The 22,210-nt window shown below is 39.3% G+C and overlaps 1 protein-coding gene across 6 annotated transcripts in view; it reads right to left on the bottom strand.

Annotated features, from left to right (window-relative positions):
* The window catches only part of ERC1 (ELKS/RAB6-interacting/CAST family member 1), a 555,561-nt gene that overhangs the window by 35,228 nt on the left and 498,123 nt on the right, over positions 1-22,210 (bottom strand). For 5 of the 6 annotated variants that reach the window (XM_054507254.2, XM_064591742.1, XM_045874103.3 and 2 more), the window contains one exon: positions 8,650-8,838. In XM_054507254.2, the coding sequence (XP_054363229.1) occupies positions 8,650-8,838 (189 nt within the window). Of the gene's footprint in view, positions 1-8,649; positions 8,839-22,210 lie in introns of those variants that run through there. The other variant, XM_054507255.2, reaches the window with a different exon arrangement.

Below are 22,210 nucleotides of genomic sequence, written 5' to 3'. Positions count from 1 at the left end.
ACAAGATTTCCTGCCCAAGAGCTGGCAAGAGGGCTTGACAAAGAAATGAAGGCACCTTATGCAGAAGAAGTGGGTAGAAGTGTAGTGTGGGAAACACAGACCTGGAATTGTCATTATGAGTTGTGATTCTGGAAGATAAAAACAGTGGTCAAATACAGGACTAAAATAAACAGAGAAGATGTTCAAATCTAAAACTGAACTTAATAAAACTTTTTCTTAGTGCTAGCCACTTTGTACCATAATAGCATTCTACTTTGACACTACCTCAATCTATTTTCTCAAAGAAAGCTTCTTTAGGGCTCCAGAACTGTATGTAAAATGGTATAAGATTCATACTTTCAACAATGTCTCTTTTTCCAATACTAAGTGACTAGAGGGCCTGGGTTCAGTAAACAATAATGAACAGAAAGATAGCCTAAATAGTTTGATACCATTTATTTCAAATTTATATCACACTAAACAATATTGCATATTATTTATGGAAACAAATATGTGCTTTTTATTAAAAAGGTAAAACGTGGACTGCAAAAATGCACACCAGTTTTGGATAGCGATTGCCACTATAGATGAAAAAGGAAAAATGCAATTGAGAAGAGGTATGAAGACTTTAACTATATTTAGCATTAAAAAAAACCCTGAAGCAGATGTAACAAACTAATATTTGTTAATTCTGAGTATAAAGCTGATGTTATATTAATCTCTATAGTTTTTCTGAATGCTTAAAATATTTGATTAAAAATAATTTGATACAATCACACACAGAGAAGAACATATGGACCAAAACAGCAACTAAATATATGTAATATAAAAAATGGCAACTATAGGTTTTCTCAATCTTCTGCAAAAAAACTTTATGATTCCTAAAATATATATACTTAAGACTACTCTCTAAGATAACAACATGGATATAGAATGATGGGAAGCCTGAAATTAAGAAAGCCCAGTATGCCTAGAGATATAGGGTCAGAATTTTTCATGTTCAAGATTTTAGCACAAGTGAAAATTCCAAGGTTGATGGGGGCTCATCGGGCAGAGTCTTAGTAAAAGAGTAACTGAAAATAGTGAGGAACTATCACCTCCCATGAGGCTGACACCAGTGGTACTAACCTGCCTGTTATCCATGTACCATTGATCCAATCAAAACTAATATATCACACCCAAAGACAGCTCCAGAGAGTATAAAATTTGGGGGCAGACTTACAAAACTCAGAAATTAAAAGTCACTGCTATATACAGTTTCAAGGCAGAGCCTAGAAAGAATTCATCACATTCTGCCATCTAGCTATCCTATAATTATCATTAAGCTACCAACCTATTAAGTCTGATAGGTTGAAAAAAAAACCTTAATAGTTCTTTGGGTCTACATAATCTTCTACCTTTCAAAAAAGGGATGCTTTTATTAGAGTAAGTCAATGCCAGTTCTGTCAACTTTACGCAGCAGCAGGAATAGAAATAGTATCAATCCTCCTATTTCCCAAGTGGACTCTTACAGAATTCTATCCAATGGTAAGACTTTATTTCCTAATAATTCCACTGGATGTCATAGTATGTTTGTTAGAAAGATAAGGGGCATAGCAGGAATCCCGAGATAGTCCTCCCTCTATGGTACAGGAATGTGGGGCCTGGCAAGGTTTGAGGGTAGAGCAGTAGCACTAGAGAAGTCTATCTACACTCTAAGCCCTGCTGGAGCACAAATGGTTGTGGCTGCCATAAGAAGACAGGCACCCAAGACGCACTTGCACCCTGGACTCTTGTCTGATATAAAGCAAAAATCATGTGCTGGAGAAGGCAAGAAACTCTTCAGTGCTAGAGCCTGACCTTGCTTTGACAAGAAAAGCTATGTGCTGCGGGGGGCAGAGCAGGAAACCTGCATGACCCCTGTTCCTAGGCAAAGACTGGCTCCCACTACAGCAGTAAAGAATCCATCCTACCTCCTGCATTGACACTAGGTAAAGAAATCTATCACCAGAGAAGAGACAGGAAGTCTACTATGCCCTCATATTCTGAACTGATTCAAAGCAGAAGTCTGCTGCTACTGGGGAAGGGCAGGAAATCTTTCTGCAGTCTAGACCTTGCATGAAAGAGTAGGGAGAATTCTCTGTCTCTTGGGGTGGGGCAGGAACACTGAAACTGAGGCTGCCTAAGACTGAGTCTGAAGAAACCTTCCCTGGCACCACCATGAGTATTGGACTGAGAAACAAAAGCAGTCTGCCACTTGGAGAAGGGCAAGAGCATACAGAAAGAGCCCTCTGTGACACAGGCATGGGGAACCTGTTGAAAGCTGAGAACAAAGTAGGAAAACAAAAAAATCAATACTCCTAAACTTATATTAAAGACATGATAGTGGTAACTCATTGGAAAATTTGAAGCCTGTCGTACAGTGAAGGTAACTATAACAAAAACAAAACTCAAGTCCAGCTCAATTACTGACTTATGTGACTCAGTCCCCAGTGCTAATGGTCTGATGCAAGAGGAATGCCCATTTCCAGACATAAATATTCCTGGCCTCAGTTTCAATCACTCTTTCATATATAATATTTACCATTTAATAAAAAAATTATGAGACACACAAAAAACACAAGTGAACTTGAAGACAGATCAATGGAAATTATCCAAACTGATAGTAGGAATCTCTAAATATAACATGAAAGACAGAACAAAACAAAACAGACATGTAAAAGATGTGGGACAAGATCAAATGCTCTAACAAATATGTAACTGTAGTTACAGAAGGAGAAGAGAGAAAGGGTCAAAACATATATATATATATATATATATATTTAAAGATTTTATTTACTTATTTGACAGAGAGAGACAGCTAGAGAGGGAACACAAGCAGGGGGAGTAGGAGAGAGAAGCAGGCTCCCCTGCTGAGCAGAGAGCCCGATGCGGGGCTCGATCCCAGGACCCTGGGATCATGACCTGAGCCGAAGGCAGACACTTAATGACTGAGCCACCCAGGTGCCCTCCAAAAACATATTTGAAGAGAAAATGGCCAAGAGTTTTCTAAAATTAATGAAAGACAACAAAACACAGATCCAAGAGACTCAGAGATCCAAAAGAGGATTTTAGTCCAAACAGGAAATATAAAGAAAAACACAAGTAGGCACATTATTTTCAAATGGCTGAAAACAAAAGATAAAAAGAAAATCTTGAAAGCAGTCAGGTAAAAAAGGAACATGACCAAGAAAAAATATATACATGAATATGAAAGATTTTTCATCTGAAACTATGGAAGCCAGGTGAAAATGTAACAGTATCTTTAAAGTATTAAAAAACAAAACAGTCAACCTAGAATTCTATATCCAGAGAAGAGTATCTTTCAAAAAGAAGGCATATTAGTTTGCAAGGCTGCTAGACAAAGTACCACAGATTGGGTGGCTCAACAAAAATGTATTTTCTCACAGTTCTGGAAGTAAGAAGTTCAAGATCAGGTGTTGGCAGGGTTGGTTTCTTTTTTTTTTTTATTTTAAAGATTTTATTTATTTATTTGAGAGAGAAAGAAAGAGCACAAGCAGGGGGAGTGGCAGGCAGAGGCAGAGGGAGAAGCAGGCTCCCCACAGAGCAGGGGGAGCCTGATGCAGGGCTCCATCCCAGGACCCTGGGATGACCTGAGCCGAAGGCAGTCGCTTAACCAACTAAGCCACCCAGGCGCCCAGCAGGGTTGGTTTCTTTGGAGGTCTCTCTCCTTGGCTTTCAGATGACTGCCTTCTTTCTGTGTCTTTACATGTTTGTTTTTCCTTTGTGATTACATACTCCTAGCATCTTTCTCTATAGGTTCTAATCTCTTCTTATATGGATACCAATCAGATTGGATTAGGGCCCACCCTATCAGCCTCATTTTAACTGAATTGCCTCATCGAAGGCTCTATCTCCAAATGTAGTCACATTCTGGGAGTTAGGGCTTCAACATACAAATTTGGGGAGACATAATTCAGCTCATAATACCTCATCTCCATACCCCCCCAAATTCATGTGCTTCTCACATGCAAAACACATTAACCCTCCTCCCAACAGCCCAAAAGTCTTAACTCATTTCAGCCTCAATTCTAAATCCTGAATCTCATCTAAATCAAATGTGAGACTCAAGGCATGATTCATTCTGAGGCAAAAATTCCTCTCTAGATGTGAACCTGTTGAAACCAGATAAATTATCTGCTTCTAAAATACGGTGGTAGAACAGGCATAGGTTAGACATTCCTATTCCAGAAGGGGTCATGGGTCCCAAGCCAAGTTCAAAACTTTGCAGGGTAAACTCCATTAGATTTTAAGGCTCAAGAATAATCCTCTTTGGCGGGATGCTCTGTCCCCCAGGCAACTCCACCCCTCTGGCCCTGGGTGATAGCCTGGTCTATTGAAACCTAGGAGGTAGCCCTGCCCTCTGGAACCAAGGAGGAAGAACTAGCCTTGTCTCCTAGACCTGTGCCCGGTGCTGGTGGAATATACGCTATCTTCAAGAAACTCTTTATATATAAAGACCGAGATAGCTTAAAAGCAAATACATGGAAAAAATATACCATGCACACACTAACCTAAAGAAAGCTGGAATGGTTATGTTGCTGTCACATAATAATAAAAAATTCATCAAGAAGACATAATAATCATTAATGTGTATGCACTCAATAACAGAGCTTCAGGATACATAAAACAAAAACCAGTAAGTAAGAAAAATAAGCAAATCTGTAAGTTTAGTTGGTATGGTAGCCAGCTTCTAAAAAGGCAAAGGAAACAAAACAATTCTGGTAAATCTTCAGATATAAGGTTATGCTTCTATAGGCTGGGCAGTTGCAGATAATAGGGTTACGACTCAGGATGAGTCTGAATGGTTCCTGACATCAATAGTAAGCTTATCCAAAGCTACTGAATGGCACTGAGGAAACTGTCTTGGGTTGTCCAATAGATAAATAATCAGCTAAATATATACTAAACATTCTCTATACACATAATACTGTGCTAGGCACTTTAGAAATATAAGACATGGTTCTGGCAGTGAAATAACTTTCCTAGTTGGAGAAATAAGAATCTCAAATATGAAATACAAACTAATAAGCTATGCAGAACTCACTAGAATTCACTTACTCATTTAAGTTACTGAGCAAGTGGTACTTGTTGATGTGGTGCTAATTTTAAGATGAAAATTATATAGTTCATGTCTTTAACAGACAGAAAGGCTAGAATGGAAAGACAGATATGAAAACAAGTAAGTATATGCGTTGTAGGTACTACAGAAACCTTAAAGAGCGAGCGGCACATTCTTCCTAGGGTTTCAGGAATGGATACATAGAAGAAATGATGTTTGAGCTGAGCTTAAAAACTCAGATTCCTATTTAGGTATTGCCCAGGAGACAAAGTAGGGAAGGGCATATTAGGCAGAAGGATCAATATGAGCAAAAGGTCAGAAGTATAAAAACTTTAAGTAGTTTAAAACTAAGTGGTTGGGTATGCTTTAAGGCTAGGATGAGAAGAGATGTGCATTTAATAAACAGGCCAATGAAAGAAAGCCTTGTAGGATAGGATAAGGAGTATGGAATTTATCCATTCTGTCTTCTTCTGTCTCTTATTCATTCAACAAATATTTATTGAGCAGATACTATATGCTAGGCATTATTCTTGGGATAGACAAGGCTCCTGTCCTGTCCTCATGAGGGTGTTATTGGGGGGTGGTGGTGGCAGGTGGCAGTGAAAGGCACAGGACACACAGAGTTGGATAATACAAATGTCAGCAGCAGAGGGCTCTACATCCCCCAAAACAAAAATGTAAACACACCACACACCCACAAAATAAACCAATGTGCATATTTGGCAATGATTTGGGTCTTAATGTTTCTTCGGCTTCAAAAACTAAAGTAAACCTTGATCATAATACTTTCATGGACCAATCATTTTGTAGTACTAGGGGTCATCTTTCTCAATAGCCTGCACTGTCCCCTTAAATTCTTACTTGTGGTGAGCTGGCAGAAAATTGGTTGGTTTCTCCACCAATCTTTAGCAGCCAAGGAGAAGCTTACAGAAGGTGGTGTTAGTTGCTGTATTCCTTTACGGATGACCTAAGTCCCCTGTTTCTCAGGGTTCCCAGGGAAGCCTGCTAAAGACACAACTTCACACACCTCAAGCAATAACTTCAGTGACTGAAGAACATTCTCAGTCAAGAAGAAACAGATTAACACAATTCATGTATGTGAGCAAAACTCTTTTGATGATTACTGTAGCTTGATTGTAACATAATGTATAATGGCAAGCCGATTAATGAATTCTTGTTTTCATTTATTTAAAACTTTCTGAAAAATTCTTAGTTTGAAATTTCCTATTTTGGTCTCACTCTGGAGATATTTTTTTTCCCTTAGAAAAACTGAGTTAAGTTCATTCAAGCATATTTGAAAACAGAACTAAGCAGAAATACTTTTTTCATTTCAAAGACAACCTGTTATACAAAGAAATAATTTAATGCCAGTTCAATTTTGATATATCACTATGTCAGTGCTTTAAGAAGCACTGTTCTTTTTTTTTTTCTTTTTTAAAGATTTAATTTATTTATTTGACAGAGGGAGAGAGAACGCACAAGCAGGGGGAGCGGCAGGCAGAGGGCGAAGCGGGTTCCCCACTGAGCTGGGAGCCCCGATGCAGGGCTCGATCCCAGGACCCTGGGGGATTATAACCTGAGCTGAAAGCAGATGCTTAACCGACTGAGCACCCAGGCGCCCTAAGAAGCCCCGTTCTTCTGTAAAATTCTGAAGTAAAAGTTTTTGAAATTAACGAGGCATGCATTCCGCTTCCAGTGGGTTTTCAGTTGCATTTTCACTACATGGTTATTAATGTCCTTTAGCTCTTAGGAATCCAATTTCATTCTGTCCTTTACATTCTTCATCCCTCTTTCAAGAAGAGAGAATTTAACATTTCTATGGCAACATGCTAAATTTGAGAGGTAGGCTTTACCTTTACTCATCAAATAAGTAAAGTAGATAACTAATTAGGCTGCTAAATATGTCTACTAAGGCGATATCCATACCATGGAGAAGTAAGTACAGCTCTAAGACTCCAGTCTGCACTTCTTGATCTGTGGGTTGACATTGCTGTCATACCATGGAAGTGTCTGTATTTAACACAATTTTCCTTCACACATTATGAGTAAACAAACAGTGTTAAATAGCAAGGATTTAGCTAGAAAATAGCATATAGATTCAAAATTCTGGAGAATTTTAGTAAATTTACAGCACGAATACAATTAAGTCTCTCAGTTGGTATAATCATGGCCTAGTTAGGGATATCATCAACCCCTCTGTAAACTAGGAACTAAAGGGGCTTAGAGTTAATGTTTTAGAAACTGTTCTATTTCTCTTTTTCTGTGTTTATTCAATCTTTCTTTCCTTCACTCTCCATGTCTGCTCTCTATAGCTATCCTCATCCATTTTTTTCTTTTTAAAAGATTTTATTTATTTGAGAGAGAGAGAGCACGCTTGCAAGCATGAGTGGGTTTGGGAAGAGGGACAATGGGAGAGAGAGAAGCAGATTCCCTACTGAGCAGGGAGCCCAACTCAGGGCTTGATCCCAGGACCCTGAGATAATGACCTCAGCTGAAATCAAGAGTTGGACACTCAACTGACTGAGCCACCCAGGCGCCCCTATCTGCTTCTTTTATCCCCAGTTTTTGTCTCCAGACTAGCCTTTCTTTATTGAACTAAAAAAAAAAAAAAAAAAAAAAATCACAATATGAACAAAAGAGAATCATTGGATTTTTACAGGCAACAGTATGCAGAAAATGTATCATGGGGAGCACCTAAACTAATTCATCTAATAGTTCTTTCACTTAAAAACGTAGTATGTTGTAACCCACTATTCCCTAGAGACAACTGTAGTTACTTGCTACTGACTTGTCAAGAATCCTTTATCCAGGGGCACCTGGGTGGCTCAGTGGGTTAAGCATCTGCCTTCGGCTCAGCTGATGATCCCAGAGTCCTGGGATCGAGCCCCACATCCGGCTCCCTGCTCAGTGGGGAGTCTGCTTCTCCCTCTCCCTCTGACCCTCCTCTCTGCTTGTGCTCTAGCGCTCTCTCTCTCAAATGAATAAATAAAAAATCTTAAAAGAAAAAAAAATCCATTATCCAAGTATCCTTAACTCAGATTTTCCTTCAGTGGCTATAATTATTAGTGGTCATCACTTTTATGAAATAAAGTATGGCATGTTAGCAGACTATCCTTAAGCCTCTCCTTTTTTTCTCTGAAAGATTTATTTTAGAGAGAGAGAGAGAGCAAGCACGAGCAGGGGAAGGGGCAGAGTGAGAGGGAGAGAGAGAGAGTCTCAAGCAGATTCTGCGCTGAGCACGGAGCCCAACTAGGGGTTCGATCTCAAGACCCTGAGATCATGACCTGAGCAGAAACCAAGAGTTGGGATGCTTAAGTGACTGAGCCACCCAGGCACCCCAACCCTCTCCTTTCTAAGCAGCCCTTTCTGATACTTGAGCAAGTTACACTGAGGGAAGAATAAAGTGGTACTTCTTGCAAATGGTAATTCCTATTATCTATTGAAGAACTGCCCATTGCTAACAATCTTGAATCTGAACACTGAACTTCCCAAAGGAGCTCCTATTGCCCCAACCTAAGTAGCAGCTGAATTTTATCAGGGTCTTGTCAAAGTTCAAATGAGAGACTTACCTGTTCCTGGGTCATCTTCTGCAACTCATTCTCCCAAGCTGCCTGGTCATCGTCCAAGTTATAGGAAGCTGGTGGAGTGAGTCCACGAAGTATCAGGGGGTCTCGGTCATGGCAGAGGGCTGTCAGGTGTCCAATATACAACTTTAATTTGCTTCTATTTTGGTCGAGTTCTAAGAGGGGCTGGATGATCTGAAGTGAAAAAATTGAGGAAAGTCAAGGTCATTCTGAAACAAGAAGTTCAAATATCTTCATGCCTCCCAAGTCAAAGAAAACTGACCAAAGACTAAAGCTCCTCTAAGCACCACTGAAATCTTCAGGATTGTAAAAAGATACAGTTCCACACACTTGCACATTTATACTTGTCACACCCATTTCTGGGAGACAGGGAATGTTTGGCTTAGTCTATCAACATGAAACTGAGAGTTTCGTATTTAGGCAGGGGATTAAACACACGACTAACTTGTTTTTACAGAGATGACATTCCTGATACAGAAAGACTCCAGTTACCTCACAATTTCTCTTCCCATTTATTTATGAGTGGTTATAAAAAACTGCTAGTGAAATTTGCTCACTGAAAGCCTGGACAACATATACTTCATGTGTTCCTTCACCTCCTGGAATGGAAGAAAAATTCTGTCTCTGGAGAAGGTGCATGTTTTTCTTGGCCATGAGATGTGATGAGTGAACTCATTACTAAATCTGCCTCATCCTGGCTTAAGCTCCCCTCATTCATTTCACAGAGCTATCCGATATTCTTTTTAAACAGTGATTGATAAATCCTTACATAACACCAAACACCTCACAGCCAAGGACTCTGAAATTCTCTCAGTTGTAACACTCGTTTGATGTTTTTCTTGAAAAACAGTCCTACATTAAAAAAAAAAAAATTTTTTTTTTTTTTTTTTTTGCTATTTCCTTTACCCTGGATGAATAACTATCCCTTGACTCCCTTTGGAAACACGTTAAATGACAGCTGGCTTCTGCCTCAGAATTTCATCTGACAGCCCTCATGACAATACTCTGGTCAGGTACTTGGTAGTTGGTCAAAGCCTGAGGAAGAGTTGGGCCCGATCTCACATCTCAGAATGCTGGAATGTTAGAGCAGCATCTGCTTGATCCACAGCAGCTGTGAGAGCTGCGAAGCCCCACCAAAATGCTGGCAATTCTCAAAATGTTCCCAGGGCTTACAAGGCAGAGGTCTGTACCTGTTGCATGTCACTGGGCTGGCATTTTCCATGCACAGGACACCTCTGACCCACCTCATGAATAAGGAGCTCAATAATCTTCATTTTCAGAAACAAGGACTGGTATTACTTTCAAAAGTGACACCGATTTCTCCCTGGCCTCCTCAGAGGCCCGCTCCTGCTGCTTTTCTTCGTTTCTCTTTCAGAGTTTTTAACGCAGTTTTGTATTTTTTATTATGAAATCAATATTTTACTTTGAAAAATATGGGGAAAAAAGTGTAAAAGAAATAATAAAATAGGCATAAGTGTTCCAACAAGACTAACATTTGCAACACTGATTTTCGTCTTTTTATAAACTTTTATAAATCAGCTTTTAATAGTATCACACTTCATATTTCCCTTGATACATATTGCTTATCCATTTAATGTTATGAGTACTATTCAAACATCACGTATTCCTGGAAAACATGGTTTTTAATGGTTGCTTTATAAATAAATCACATTTCCTCTGTTTCTGATGTTATTTCCATGAAATAATTGAGAGTTTAGTCGCTAAAATAATCTTTAGCTTATTAAAAAGATCAGAGTTCAGAGTTTAGGCCTATAGGGTATTACATATTATAGAAATTCAAATACAAACCAGAGAAAGTAAATCAACTTAGCATTATTTTATTTTTTAAACTCACATACACAATTCTTTAAGGATAAAGGTTCAATGCTTAGGTGCTGGTGTGGAAGGTTCTTGGGCTCTGTAAGAGACCCCTAGCAGCAGGCTCATGGTACCAGTTCTGTGCTGGCCTTTCCCACCTATGACAGACGTATCGACACTGCCAATCACAGAAGGAAGAGACTGTTTCTTTCTTTCTTTTTTTAAAAAGATTTTATTTATTTATTCATGAGCAAGAGAGAGAGGGAGAGAGGGAGAGAGGGAGAAGCAGGCTTCCCACAGAGCAGGGAACCCGATGAGGGACTCAATCCCAGGACTCTGGGACCATGACCTGAGCCAAAGGCAGATGCTTAACCAACTGAGCCACCCAGGCACCCAGGAAGGAATTGTTTCAATAAAGCAGAGGATTTAGAGAGTGAGGAAGTTGGATAACTTTTCATAAACATCATCAATCTCTCAAAAAGAATTATATTTTATTTCTGATCACAAATGCATACTTACTGCAGAAAATTTTATAAAGAATTCTAAAGCATAATCTTAAAAGCAATTTAAAAGCAATATTCCTTTAAATGAATGTATACTTTACACTTTAGTAACTAAACTGCCTAGTCATGGTTCTATTACCACACACCACATCCCTGAGGCCTTCAAGCAATGCAGCCCTATTTCATTTTACATTTTTTTTTTTTTTTTTAGATTGGCCTTGTCTTCTTTCACACACACATTGATAACTTCGGGGGCGGGGTTCACTTTTGGGATTTCCACTTATTCCCATTCTGTGTGTGTGTGTGTGTGTCTATAGTTGTTATCACATCTGGGCTGCAAGGCTGAAAAAGCTGGTATCTTAGGTAATAAATGTTTGAATGGGCAAACTGGCATAAAAAAGTATGACCACAGAGGAAGGGGACAATGTGATAAATGGTAGTAATGGAGAAGTCAAATTTCTTATAAGTAAATGGAATTTAGAAAGATACTACCTCACCACTATATAACTTGAGATGAAAAAATTGATGTTTTAGGTCCTTGTTCTTAATCAAAGATAAATTTCAAGCTGATTTAAATGCATTTCATATTGAAGTGCTGATTAAAAAACGAGTTTTTCGCACTCTAGAATTTTTCAAAGTCCAAGTTGAAAAGTTAAAATATGATGGAATTTGACATTTTTTTCCAGGATAAAGATTTATTCCATGTAATAACCCAGATGTCTATACTTTCTTTCCATGCCAATGGGAATTGCTTTAAAAAAAACAAAACAAAACAAAACAAAACCCATAGAGTTTACTATGTGAAAGCATAAGAAACAGCCCAAGTAGCACAGTTCCCAAATCTACCCACTAAAAAAAAAAATCACTTTGGCCTCTCTGGGACACATTTAACCACGTCAATCATGTGGGAAATGCCTTTATCTCTTCCTTTTCCTCTCTGACTTGGACAGGCCACTTAGAAAAGAAATTGCATTTCCCACAAGGTAGAACTGCCCCTGCCTAATCTCAAGAGGGAAGAGGGACGCTTGCAAAGTAGAATGAGGATGCCTTACAGGATCCATAAGTTATGTCTTCTGTCCACATACAACCTCAGTACATTGGCAAGAAGTCCTACCAAAAACTATGAGAAATGTGGTCAGGCCACATTAGCTCTATAGCTATACAGAACAATAATTATACACCTTTTTTGGCAAAAAGAAGTTAAAAAATGAACTTGCCAAAACAACTTCTGTTTGTATCAAATATAATGCCAAATGGCAATAGTCCCCCAATCCTATATTTACCAAATTGTTAAGGAAAAGAATTTAAATTGTAAAAAGGGATGAAGAGACCTTTTGATTGATGTACTGATAGTTTTGTTTCTTCTTGCAAGGATTTGCTTATGTACTAGGTTCTCAAACTGACTTCACAGGTCAGTGTTTGATGACATATGGTGACAGAGGACAGTGATCTTCTGAGGTGTTTATTTTAACCTCCTTTCCACTTAAGTGAGATTAGATGGGTAAAGGTCTTTTGGAAGACAGATGAGTTGCTCCTGTATTGTTCGATGTAGATTGTAACTGAAAATTCCACAGTATTCCATTTCTGCAACCCATTTATCTATGATATCTGAACACACTTTCTTAGACCATTTGACTCTTCAATACGAGGATGGAATGTGCAGAGTGAAAGACTCCAAACCAGTCCATTATACAGCCTGCTTTTCTCTTCTTATTCTACTGTTTCCGTGTCAGACATTTACTCTAAGTATGGGTTAGTTGGTTGTAACACATTCTAGGAACTCACTTTGAAACGAATGGTATATCTATATCATAAAGACTGAATGGATAGGTACTGAATATTATTTGGGACTTAAGGTATTTGCTGTTGGGGTAACTAATATTTTGTTGTTTGGAAGATACCATTTTTTAAAAAGCTAACATTTATTGATAATTTACTGTGTTCCTTGTAAATTATTTTTAAATTTACTATGATTCTTCTGTGGCTAGCTGACCGCCCTTAATTGGCTACAAAATCTTTTTGTTCTTCTATCTGCTGCTGAAATCTTCAGAGGCAGGTTCAACTGTCCATACGTTAACGGCATAAATGCTAGTGGTAGTTCTGATTTCTCATTGGGTTACCATCATACTTCTGTCATGTAGGTACATCAAGAAAGTCCCAGAACAACTAACATATTAACTTCCCAGAGACATTACTCTCTTAATTGCATTCTTTTTTTTTTTTTTTAAAGATTTTATTTATTTATTTGACAGAGAGAGACACAGTGAGAGAGGAACACAAGCAGGGGGAGTGGGAGAGGGAGAGGCAGGCCTCCCGCTGAGCAGGGAGCCCGATGCGGGGCTCGATCCCAGAACGCTGGGATCATGACCTGAGCCGAAGGCAGGCGCTTAACGACTGAGCCACCCAGGCGCCCCCTCTTAATTGCATTCTTGTCCGGAGGCCCCAGCAGAGAGCTAACTCTGAAAAGTAAATAAGGAAACAAGAAAATAAAATATATCAATCTAGTCTCAAAGTCTTTTTCCCCCTCAAAAACTAAGTTTATCTTCTTGACCAATAACATACCCCAGGATCAGAAAGATGAAGGACGGTGTTAAGTCCCTTCACAAAGGTTTAGAGCTTTGTGTTATGTTCTCACTTAAATACAGCTATTTGGTGAAAGAATAGAGTTGTTTGAAAAATATAGTAATCCTTATAATACTTTGCCTACATTGATTAGATATACTGCATATCAAATGACATATATTGAAAACTAAAAAGTTATCTAATTCACTTAACAAACATTTAGTGAATGTCTCTATGCCATGCCATGTCTGGTTTTAGCTGATGAGAATACTAAGAATAAGGTGTGGTTCTGGTCTACATTTAAAAAAAATCATGAAATAGTGGAACTAATGTGTTGAGGGTATATAAGAATTAAAATGCATAAATTCATGATTTATCTTTAAGTTTACTTTTGAAGTTTACTTCAGGCAAACACTTAAATTGCTAAATAAACCTCTTTGCCTTGATGTGAAGGTTAGCTTAACTTAGTCTTCATACATAAGGTCATAAAATTCAAGTTTTTTATTCTTTTTTTTTTTTTTTTTAAGATTTTATTTATTTATTTGACAGAGAGAGACATAGCGAGAGAGGGAACACAAGCAGGGGGAGTAGGAGAGGGAGAAGCAGGCCTCCCCGCGGAGCAGGGAGCCCGATATGGGGCTCGATCCCAGGGTCCTGGGATCACGACCTGAGCCGAAGGCAGACGCCCAACGACTGAGCCACCCAGGCGCCCCTAAGTTTTTTATTCTTAATGGTCTCTGAGACTCAACCTCTTTTCTTTTTTTTTTTTAGAGAGGCGGGGAGGGGCAGAAGGAAAGGGACAGAGAGAATCTTAGGCAGGCCCCACGGCCAGCGTGGAGCCTGACATAGGGCTTGATCTTATGACCTGAGCCGAAATCAAGAGTCAGATGCTTAACCGACTGAGCTACCCAGGCACCCCTGAGATCCAACCTCTTAATTAGCCTTCTCATTTGAAGCCCAAACAGAATGACAATTAATGGACTCCCTACATATTTTTGGTGTTACAGTCCTTACCAATGTTTAACCCTACGAAATAGAAAAAAATACATACATTTGAGAATGGCCTTCATTTGATACTTCTCCGGCAAGAGATACTTTGGACAAAAATATGCCTAGCATGTCTGCACCCTCATAATAACCTATAAAAAAGTCAAAACTTCAGAACAGTTTGTAAGATATACCTATATAACCTCCATCAAAAACCAAACCTTATTGTTAACATTGAGAATCTAGAAAATTTTAATAGCTTTAGACTTAGTTTCTGCTTAGAGGACTAGTCACTGAAAAACAATTCTATAATAGCATAGCTGCCTTCCTTTTAGTGGTAGAGTCAATAAACTTCCAAAATTTCAGGAAAAATTAACAGATAATCTAAAGTTAGAGGCAAGAAACTTAAGGGCTCCAAATCCTGACTTCATTACTACTTTTCATGTATATCTATTTGACTCCCCATATTTTATAGAATGTGACTGTCTTACACTTACCTTCCAAACCAAAAATAAAAATCACGACAAAAGCAAAATAATTCAGAATATTACTTGTGTTATAAATATTTACTAAGTACCTCAAATATGAGTTCTATAGCAAGCAGAATCCCTTTCTCACCCTCCCTTACAGATGACCTATTATTATGACAGTTAATAAAAAATTTGGACTGGCTCTATTAACATTCTCATGACCTTATCTATATACTGGTGACAAAGATTCTCTCTTTAACCTAACTTTAGTTAGGCTCCCCTGAACTCTCTTCTCAACTGGGCCCTAAATTTGGAGCTTCTGTGTTCATCTCTACATTGTCCAGCTTTAGCAAGAATTCTGCTAAATTGGTTTATCAAGAATCTCCCATCCCTGATATTTGATCACCCTCAGTATCTGATCAGGTTCCTCATCCTCCACCATTCTCCAGGTGATGTCTGATCACTCTGGCCTGCCTTCAGCAAGGATCCCATTAGGAGGGTTTAGCCAGAATGTGCCCTTCTCCCTGATGTCTCCTCTTAGTAAGCCTCCATCCACTGACCCCCACCCTGCTCCTGGGCTATAAATTTCTACTTTTCCTTGTTGTATTCAGTTCAAAGATTGTTAAGCACAATCTTTCTCCCCACCGAAAAACTCCATTGCAGTGGTCCCTATACCTATCACAATGGTCCTGAATGAAGTCTGTCTTGCTGTTTTAAAAAGTGAATGGATAATTTTTTTCTTTTGATAATTTTTTTTCTTTAACACTGGGTAAAGGAGAGGAATAGTAAATACTTGGTTATCACTAGGAGTTCAGGTCCAGGGACCACTGGATCACTGAGATGAATAAATGTTAATCAGAAATCTTACCACAAGTAGAAATATCTGGTTCTTAAAGTAAAAACTCTCTTCAAGGGTTTCAGATTTAAAGGGCTTTATGGTTTGTTGAAGTTTAAATGTGTCTATGAAAACTGAAAAAGGCTATGGGTTTTGAAGTACAAACAAAAGTGGGAATAATTTTTTTAAATAACACGTGATCATTTCCTCTTAGTCTTACAGCTCAGAAGTCTGTTGTCAATTTTTCTTTAAGCATATATTACCACTTCAGCAAGACAAAACAAATCATCCCCTACTTGTTGATCCAGACGGAGAGAAAAAAATTCTGTACTCAAAGTCGTAAGGAGATAGGAAACAGGGTACAGAATAAAATGAATCCTGAAATCTGAACTACAGAGCTGCTAACTATATTTTGCCTATTTATTCTCCATTTTGTTAAAACCTACCCTATTTTATGCAGTGTAATAAATGCTACTCAAATATAGCAGAGTGTTGGGGGCCTGCCCACTAGTGAGGGAAGGAAATCTGCTGAGCCCCTTTATTTATATGCTCATGGAGGATGTTAAGGCTGTAGATATTTCAAGTACCTACTTTAATATTTGGAAACTTGTAAGATACATGAAAATAAGGTCATTTACCAATAAGGGGGCAGACAAATATGTGCAGATGGAGAAGTGCAGATAAATGGACATTAAGAGGAGAGAATACAATTATGAGGCACAGACACTACTCCATAAGCTAACCAATCAAGAGGACACATAGTAGGCTCCCAGATGATGTGGTCAGATGAGAGAGTAAGATAACTAGAATAAAGCCATCCACTCGGGGAGCCTGGATGGCTTAGTCAGATAAATGTCTGCCTTTGGCTCAGGTCATGATCCCAGGGTCCTGGGATGGAGCCCCACATCAGGCTCCCTGCTCAGCGGGGAGCCTGCTTCTCCCTCCCCTACCCCTCCACCCTGTGTCAAATAAATAAATAAGATCTTAAAAAAAAAAAAAAGCCATCCACTCTGCTAGATTAAGAAATGCTAAGAGCAGGGGCGCCTGGGTGGCTCAGCTGGTTAAGCGACTGCCTTTGGCTCAGGTCATGATCCTGGAGTCCCGGGATCGAGTCCTGCATTGGGCTCCCTGCTCGGCAGGGAGTCTGCTTCTCCCTCTGATCCTCCTCCCTCTCATGCTCTCTGTCTCTCATTCTCTCTGTCTCAAATAAATAAATAAAATCTTAAAAAAAAAAAAAAAAGAAAGAAATGCTAAGAGCAGGTGTATGTTCCAAAATTCTTCCTTGCTCTTAAGAGCTAATAAAGATGGGAAAGCATCTTCAATTCAGTTCTTGGCCGCAGGCTTGCCTCTTCACAATAAATCATTTATTGGATTTTAGTGAACAATGTAGAGTTTAAATATTTGTGTGTGTGCACGTAAAAGTGTGCACACGATAAAACAGATGAACGACTTCTCCATTCTATAGTAAAGCTCCACAGCTATACACATATGAATGAGAAATTATGTGGAAACAATTCTAGGTATGGGGGAGAAAAATGAGGCAGAAGAGGGAGAAGAGAGGCTCACATTCTTTGAGCAGGCAAGCCAAATGAATGCTGATGCAGCATTTAAAAGGAAAAAGACTAGTTAGACAGTTGGCCACGGGCAAAAATGGCGGCTTCAACTCCTCGCATGTCTGTGCACATCCCTGAGTGCTGGAATTGTAACTCACACTCCATTCTGATCCTCTGAGGGCTCCTGCTATAATTGTTTGCTGCAGTCAAGCACAACAACACTTCTTGGAATTATTACTTGTCTGCTAGACAGATGGATCTGAAAAACAGCAACACACTTGTTGCCTGCTGGGCAAACCACAATAACAACATATCACAACATCTCATTTTCTTCTCTTTCTAATGCAATGTACCAATTGCACGGGAAGTGGAAGAGAAGGCCAAGTGGAGGTGCCCAGGTTAAACAAAAGGAACCTTCTGACCTTGACATATGTCAATAAACAAGGACATAACAAAGGATGTGAATCTACATTACAGGGAACACATCCACTGGCTCCTTCTCACAGTCTACAGGAATACAGAGAAGAAAAGGGCCAAGTATGATTATCTAGTAACTATGAGATTGGATGGCTTATCTCTATATGGGCTCCCAAACAGAGGCCAGTCTCTGGAGGAGACTGTTCTGTGATTAGCTTATTTCAAGGTCAGGTTAAAGGGGTGTGTGTGTGTGTGTGTGTGTGTGTGTGTGTGTAAACCTAAAAGAGTTGGGAGGAGTAGAATGGGATAGTTTGCCATCAGTCACGTTATTATTTCAACTCTAGTGTCAAATCAAACACAAGAAGAGAATGGAGGTATTTAGAAGTTCACTGCGGAATGCTCACAGATAGGCTGTGGCCACTGAGGGGCTCGTTCTGTGTCTGAAGCCTTTAGTAGACATGGCTCCTCATTAAACATGGCCTAGGAGGGTACAGGTGGGAGAGAAGGAGAGTCTACTTATCACTTGAAATGCAGGGGAAAATATAAATGTATCTGCAGCTCTGTATAAATATCAGAAATGGGTATCTGTGCTTTTTAGAGAAAGACTAGTTGTGTAGAGGAATTTGATCTCTTCATGTTAAAGTCAGAAATAACCAGGAAACAAACAGGTCAGAGACATGCGATCTGGTATGTATGAGAAGCACATGTATGTGCTTGTAGTGGCAGGAGGGGGACCAGAGCAACATGGAAGGAAAGATCTGAGTAAAAGGGCCCTTAGCCATTATGTTCAGCTTGAGCACAGCTTCGAACTCTGCCAACTGAGAGGATGGGTATGTTTCTGAACTTCAAGAACTGAAAACAGTACCACGAGAGGAGGCACAAAAGGTGACTCCTTAACTTCTCTCTCTCATTACTATAAACTGAAATAAAGCTAGGATCCTAGTGAGCTTGCAGTGAATTCCAAGAGAGGTCAGGGTGTGCGGCCCCTACTTTCACCCCAGCAGCATCACTGTTCTCTCCTTTCCCTTTTACTTCTCTCTCCTCCTGACCTACCCACATGGAGAATCTTTATTTCCACTCCACACATATACACCAAAAAATGTGGGAGGGATCTTGGCTGCTCCAACAGAGCTGTCCTTCCTGGATTTATGTCTGCCATAGTCAATCAGGAAATCATATTTAAAAAGCAAATTCTCTCTGAAAATTTTATACACCATGAACAAATCCCATGGATTAACAATTTCCAGACATTACTCCTTTTACCTTGGGAGTAATCCAGGCTTTGGGTGGGAAAACAAAAATTAGGAATATGGTTTTCTCTACCCATTTTCTTTATCTGAGAATAAAACCTCCCATATAGTCACTGAATTAATCTCCTCCTCCCCCGTCTCTGAAAGTAAAAATTTCTTAGCAAAACACAAACTCTGACAGACATCACCATTTCATTATTACTAGTAGTTGATGCTTTAGCAAAGCTTTATTATTACTGGAGGATAAAAACGTTACTCTGACAAAATATGCTCAGCATAGAAATACCAGAAATCCTACAAGTTGTGACTGATGTTCCATGTTGTAAGTTAACAGCCAGGGGATTTCAGGATTAAGTAATGTGGGGCAAGCCAAACTTTTGTGTGTGTGTTATATAATATATATATAACCCAATTTTTGGAAGAAGGATCCCTGTGCCCTGATTCTCTCTGATCCAACACAGGGCTCATTAAGTGCCAACTGAAGATCAACTCTGAAGTCTGATGGCAGAGCGCAGCAGTCCCAGCGGAATGTGAGGAACAGAGTGGTCAGAAAGAGCAACACAAGCACTCTGACTGAGCTGACAGATCCTGAGAGAAAAACAGTAGAGTACTACCAAGTAAAAAAAGGCAGTGCCAGCAGACCAAGGGAGAAAGCTCCGAGGACCCAGAAATGGGAGTACATCTAGACTGAAGCAGGTGAAGCAATGTGATACAACAGAGTAGGAAGGCTCCTGGGATAAATGTAAAGGGACTTGATAGTGGGGGAAAAAGTTATGTTTGTGCAGAATCTTCATATTTGTTTTATCTCCCAGGCTCCAGCCCCAGCTTTTAGTCCTCATGAAAAAGCTACCATACATATGGACCTACATCCAAAATCTGTAACAGTTTTAGTGAGGAAATACGAAGGACAGAGACCACGCTCCTGATATAATCAGAATACCTAACACATTATGGGTGTTTAGAAAATAGGAAACAGAATGAAAAAGTGAAGTAGAAACCCCAACTCTAAAGATCAAGCAAAGAGGAAAAGCGACAAGAGAATGCAGAATACACCTTTGTGTCACCATGTCAATCTGTTCATGTCATTAAGTGCTCTTCCTTGGTCTCTTTCCAGGGAGTATACTTTCAGTGTCACAGACTTTCACAGCAACTAACAGGAGGAACAGCTCTCTCCATGCTTTAAGCAACCTGCTCAAATACAATTTGGGGGGATTCTTCATACTCTGTTGCTTTGTAGGCTTCAGCAGCTATAATCTTATATTTGAGATGTTACTGCTGGCAAGAAATCGAAAGCCCTAGATCATCCACAGGAAGCAAAGTCTCTGCCATCTTCATCTAAACTCTAAGGTCTCATTTGGTTTGGTGTACTTCTGTATCTGTCTATCTAATAAACCATCCACATATCGTTTCCTAGATGTACCATTTCAAAGAATACCGCAAAGCCATCCTAAGGCTGACATTTGTGTCTCAGACTATCTTGTGAGTTCAATGCCGTATCTTCTATGTACTGGGAGGTTTTCAGCTTTCCCTGATTTCATTAACATGCCCATCTAAGCAATCATATTTTTCTGTGCACGAGAATAAAGCATCAAGTTCACATATTACTTAACAGCCCCCAACCCCAGGCACTATATGGTTTGATCGGCAGGGGCCAGGCTCCTCTGAACTGGAACTCCTGCATCCCAGTGTCTCTTGGAGCAATTACAACTTGTACCTTATAGGAAAGCACAGTTGTTTGCCTGGCTGCTTGCCTTATCTGTCCTCATATTAGTTACTTCACTGAATTTTTTTGCTAGTTAGCTATGGAATTAAAGTAATGCAGGTGGTCCTCTGTATCTTATGATTTTAGTAAGAATCTTATCGACTTGAATATTTCTCTGGCAAAAGCTGCTGCAGCATGTCACGCCTTATAGCACTACATTCTGAGCAGACACAGTAGCCTCCATTCTTTCGTGCCAGGGAAGGCAATGTGGCTGGCTGTGGCCATAAACATGACTCACTCAAATACTGTAGCCGGAGCATGTAGGCCCTTGGCTGGTAATCATGTTAATTATGGGGCATCCAGTTTCAAAGACTAGTGAAGAAAGGCTTTCTTACCCAGAGGCTGCCCTCACCGGAGACAGATTTGTATCACTTACATTATCTGCTATAAAATGTTTGCACTGTATGGGTAACTCTGTGAGGAAGTGAAGAACTATAGAGCAATACTGTGCAGTAGTTAAGAGCATGGGCTCTGGAGACTGGTTTAACATTCTCGCTATGAGACCTAGGACAAGTTACTTTGGGGCTAGTAAATTTTATGGGGTTGTAATAACCCAGGTGTCTACCACATAGTAAGCTCCTTCAATAATTATTAAGAATTATTATTTTCAAGAATCTGTTTCATCATCTATAAAATGCATTAGAGTCTATGTAAAATACAAGTTATTCTTGATAACTTTAGCTGACATTCTGACCCTGAGGACATTTTAATCCTATCATCTGTGCTTAGCTTCACCAACAACTGTGGACGGCAAGATAACAGCATGGGAAGTGATGAGAACAACAAAGAAGAACTGGATAAGCAACAGACCAGAGGTTGGTAAATTATACTCCGTGGACCAAATTTAACACCACTGCCTGTTTTTCTATAATCCATCATCTAAGAATGGTTTTTACATTTTCAAATGGTTGAAAAAGAGAAAACAAGAACATGTGGTGACATGTAGAAATTATACAAAAATCAAATTTTAGCACCTAAATAAAGTTATATTAGGTCACAGTCATGCTCACTATTTACACATTGGCTATGGTTGCTTTCATACTGCAGCAGCAGAGTTGAATAGTGCTGACAGAGCACAGGGTTCATAAAGTACAAAATATTTACTATATGAACCTTTACAAAAAATTTTGCCAATCCCTATGATAGATCAATTTCAGACAATGGGGTAACTGTAATATTAGGAAATTCTTAAAATTTTCTCACAGACTAGTTAAGAAATAATAATTACCATTAAAAGATTCAATTCATAACTACAACGAGGTATCACCTCACTCCTGTCAGAAGACAAACCAAAAGCCAGACTCTTAACTATAAAGAACACGCTGATGGTTACCAGAAGGGAGGTGGGTAGGGGGATGGGGGAAATAGAGGATGAGGATTAAAGAGAAT

This window comes from Mirounga angustirostris, unplaced genomic scaffold (genome assembly GCF_029215605.1).
Source record: "Mirounga angustirostris isolate CCGP_5_RB_7025 unplaced genomic scaffold, mMirAng1.0.hap1 SCAF_5, whole genome shotgun sequence".
NCBI classification, from domain to species: Eukaryota; Metazoa; Chordata; class Mammalia; order Carnivora; family Phocidae; genus Mirounga; species Mirounga angustirostris.
The sequence above is the reverse complement of the archived record's forward strand: the minus strand, read 5'-3'. Positions and strand labels throughout refer to the sequence as shown.